This window comes from Cyprinodon variegatus, unplaced genomic scaffold (genome assembly GCF_000732505.1).
Source record: "Cyprinodon variegatus isolate N-32 unplaced genomic scaffold, C_variegatus-1.0 Scaffold494, whole genome shotgun sequence".
Classification (NCBI taxonomy): Eukaryota; Metazoa; Chordata; class Actinopteri; order Cyprinodontiformes; family Cyprinodontidae; genus Cyprinodon; species Cyprinodon variegatus.
This window is the reverse complement of record NW_015150947.1, coordinates 309,309-312,801: the sequence shown is the minus strand read 5'-3', so window position 1 is coordinate 312,801 and position 3,493 is coordinate 309,309. Positions and strand designations below refer to the sequence as shown.

The 3,493-nt window shown below is 38.4% G+C and overlaps 1 protein-coding gene across 1 annotated transcript in view; it reads left to right on the top strand.

Moving 5' to 3' along the window:
• Positions 1-2,298: 2,298 nt before the first annotated feature.
• Positions 2,299-3,493, top strand: part of papss1 (3'-phosphoadenosine 5'-phosphosulfate synthase 1) — a 30,903-nt gene continuing 29,708 nt past the window's right edge. The window contains exon 1 of the mRNA XM_015390364.1: positions 2,299-2,553. Coding sequence (XP_015245850.1) covers positions 2,494-2,553 — 60 coding nt within the window. The 5' untranslated portion in view covers positions 2,299-2,493. The remainder of the gene's footprint in view (positions 2,554-3,493) is intronic.

Genomic DNA, 3,493 nt, shown 5'->3' with positions numbered 1-3,493 from the left:
TTAACATGCTAACGGCAGTTTTTTTAGCCTCTCTGGAGTTATTTCTTAACATTTAAGGCAAAAAGAAACGATGCTACAGATGTATTATAACTTAAACCCCCCAACATGCTGCTACCTCTGTTTCATCACTGGATTAGACTTCTGGATGCTTAAATGCGCAAAGTCTTTCTAAACTATAGAAATATGACACAAGATTAACTGTATCCGAATCCTGATGAGTATATCTGCATTTTCAGTTTGAGCGGTTGGAATAGCATATCTAAAACAGGAAGTTTGTCTGACTAGATGCTTCCTTTAATTTAATCTGAAGATATTATTATTTTTCTAAAACTTCATATAGAATTACTTCTTTTCTAATAAAAATAAAGTCTGTACGCTACAATATATGCTATATATTCTGACGCCTTTCAATCAGAACCAGCATTAAGTCCTTCATCAGTTACATTAGCTTGTCTGTTACACTGGACCACAGGGGCCAGCCTTATCACACCTCCTGCATCTTTGAGTCTGCCCGTTACCCTAACGGTAGTTTACAACTCTTCCTTCCTCTTTTGATAGATAACAACCTATGCCCTAATCCATTCCTACTTGCTTTTCTTGCTTTCACCACATTACCTTGGTGGACCCAGTGCAAACTTCATGCATGTAAATCATTGATGGTTCTAGACCCATTTACCAGGTGGGTGAGGGTAGGGCCAGCCTTTTATTCACGGGGCACATTACAAATACACGACACAAACAACCATGGCAATAGTTCATCATTTGTTAAAGGAAGTGAGATACAGAACCAAAGAACCATTTACGGCTCTGGACTAACCACATATAGCAAATAACAAGTAGAGGTGCATCAATTTATTGGCCCTGATTTCCTTTATTTTGGAAGATCCGAGGTAGATGTTAAAGCAATTTTATGATCTTATCTCTACAAAGGTCTTTACAAAAAGCCACTTTCAATACTCTAAACTTTGTTTAGATTTAAGTTATCAATCTTTTAGTTGTTTTAAAGGTATTGTTCTTTTTAATTGAACAAGACAAGCTAGAAACATTCAAGGTTTATTGTGAACTTACAATCAAAATAGGCATGACAAGCTTTGACAAGTGCAAAAGTCTCTTCATTTTTTAAAATCATTGTTAAAATAAAATATTAAATGAACAAAAAAAAAAAAAGAAGCTTAAGACACCAATTAATGACACTTTCTGTGCTAACGCAGCTAATCATAAGAAATGTATTCAGTATTATGTCTTAAGTGCAGGAGCCGAGTTCAGATCTATAGAGGCACTGGCCCCTACTGGTTCCTGTCTGGGTGGTTGGGATTTACTTGATCCACACAGGAGCCAGCAGGGGCCAGTGCCTCTTTGATCTGAGCATGACCCCTAAACTTAAGACATATAAACCACCACTGATCAGTGTTCTTTACTTTAGTGGTCGTACTGTTATGCCTGGTATCTATATTACCGATAAAAATATAGCAGAACCTCATCAAAAAATAAAAAATCCAAGGTAACCTTTTGAAAATCCTTTTTATGCTTCCCTGCTTAATGACTAAACATCCTCCCAGCCCCCTCCGGCTTCCACTTCTTCACCAGCATCATCTGTTGCTGCTACTGTAGACCTGCAGATGGCACCACTGCTGCTTCAACCACGTCAGCCTCATCAACCCAGGAGGCTACCACCACAGCATCGTCATCATCATCCTCTTCCTCCCCTGAGCCAGGAGAAGTAAGTGCTTCAGTCATTCCATAACTAGATATAGTGACTTAATATCAAACTGTTGTTTTGTTTTTTGTTTTTTTTTGTTTTTTATCACTGCTGCTTACCTTATAAAAGCTTCACTTTAAAACATCAAAATGTTTAGGGAGCTGTTCTAAACGAAAAAAAATTTAGTTTACTCTTGTGTATACAAAATGACAAAATAAATCAGTCACTAAGTCTAAGTCTATAAAAAGGAGGTCCTCATCAGTGGGTCCACAGCCCCTGGGGGGCATTCACAGCACCTGTCCCATCAACCAGGAATCAGATTCAGAAATATTTTAATGATCCCAGGGACAAATAACTTTTGTTATATTACTCCTATATATATAATAGAGTGACTATAGGACCAGTTGTTATAACACAATTTCAGAAGATATATATAATTAGGGGATCAGTTTGGGGGTCCTTGGCCTAGAAAACGTTGAAAAACCCGGCTTTAAAAGGTAATTAGGTGAGTGCTCTGATTATATGTTATTACGGCTTGCCCTACAAAGGCAAAGTTCTCTGAACTTACCGTAGAACGCGGCGGAAATGCGTCACTTTCCCCACATCTGACGTGGCTGCCGAGGGGTCTACCCGGTTGAAGAAAAATTTCCTCTGGCCTGAGTTGCTCCATTCAATGGAAAAACCCGCCTCCTGCAGTAAGGTTTACCTGTAGACAAAGTGCCAGTGCCGCTGCTCGCCCTGTTTGGGATTGAAACACCTGAACGGTTCAGTTAGCTGCTGACTTCTGATCGGTCATGGAGACTCATGGAAACTCGAACAAGAAGCAGAAGCGGAGCAACACCATTGAGAACTGGGTGAGTTCCCGGTTTTCACAACTATATTAAACAATATCTTTTATTTTATTGTTGTTGTCAGCATTATAGTGTTCGAAAACCACATTTGAACAAGCTAATAGGCTAAGTTAGCATCGTTACCGTTGCTACATGCTAAAGCTACAGGTTAGCTGTTAAACATTAGCCTCTGCTGCAAAATGCTTTTATGCATTTACTTCTGTTGATGGTGGAAAAAGTGTCTTAGTACGGATTGAAATTGCGAAAAGAAAAAAAAAATGGGTTGAAAACATAAAAAAAGAGCATTAGATAATATAAACAGGGATGTTACTGAAAACCTCATTGAAGCTCAGGCCAGCAGTTCTACAGCACAGCATTTTTAATCTGTTTGTAGTGAGAGATGGTTTTGGTTAGTCTATAAAGCCCTAACTGATATTGACAGTGTGCTCATTAGTTTATCTTTGGCTCATCTGATTTTAGAAACTGATACAAAAACAAACAAGAGGCTGTTTTATTCTTATTTTAAAATATATAAATTGAGTATAAGATATCAATTAAATTCAGTTTATTTCTATAGCACCAATTCACAACACATGTCATCTCAAGGCACTTAACAGTTCACCAGATCATCCAGTCAGATTGATTCAAAATTTTCTATCTAAGGAAAACCAGTTGATTGCATCGACTCATTGAGTCGAAAGCAATCCCTCACACTAAGCATGCTTGAAGCGACAGTGGAGAGGAAAAACTCCCTTTTAACAGGAAGAAACCTCCAGCAGAACCAGGCTCAGTGTGATCGGCCATCTGCTGAGGCTGACTGGGGTTCAAGGAGACAGAAGCAGAGATACAAAAAGCAGCTGTAAAAGTGGACCCAGGTCAAAAGGAATGAGTGACATTTTGGCTACATTCACTACATACACTACAGTCTGAAGTGACCCAAATCTGATTTTTTTTTTTTTTTTTT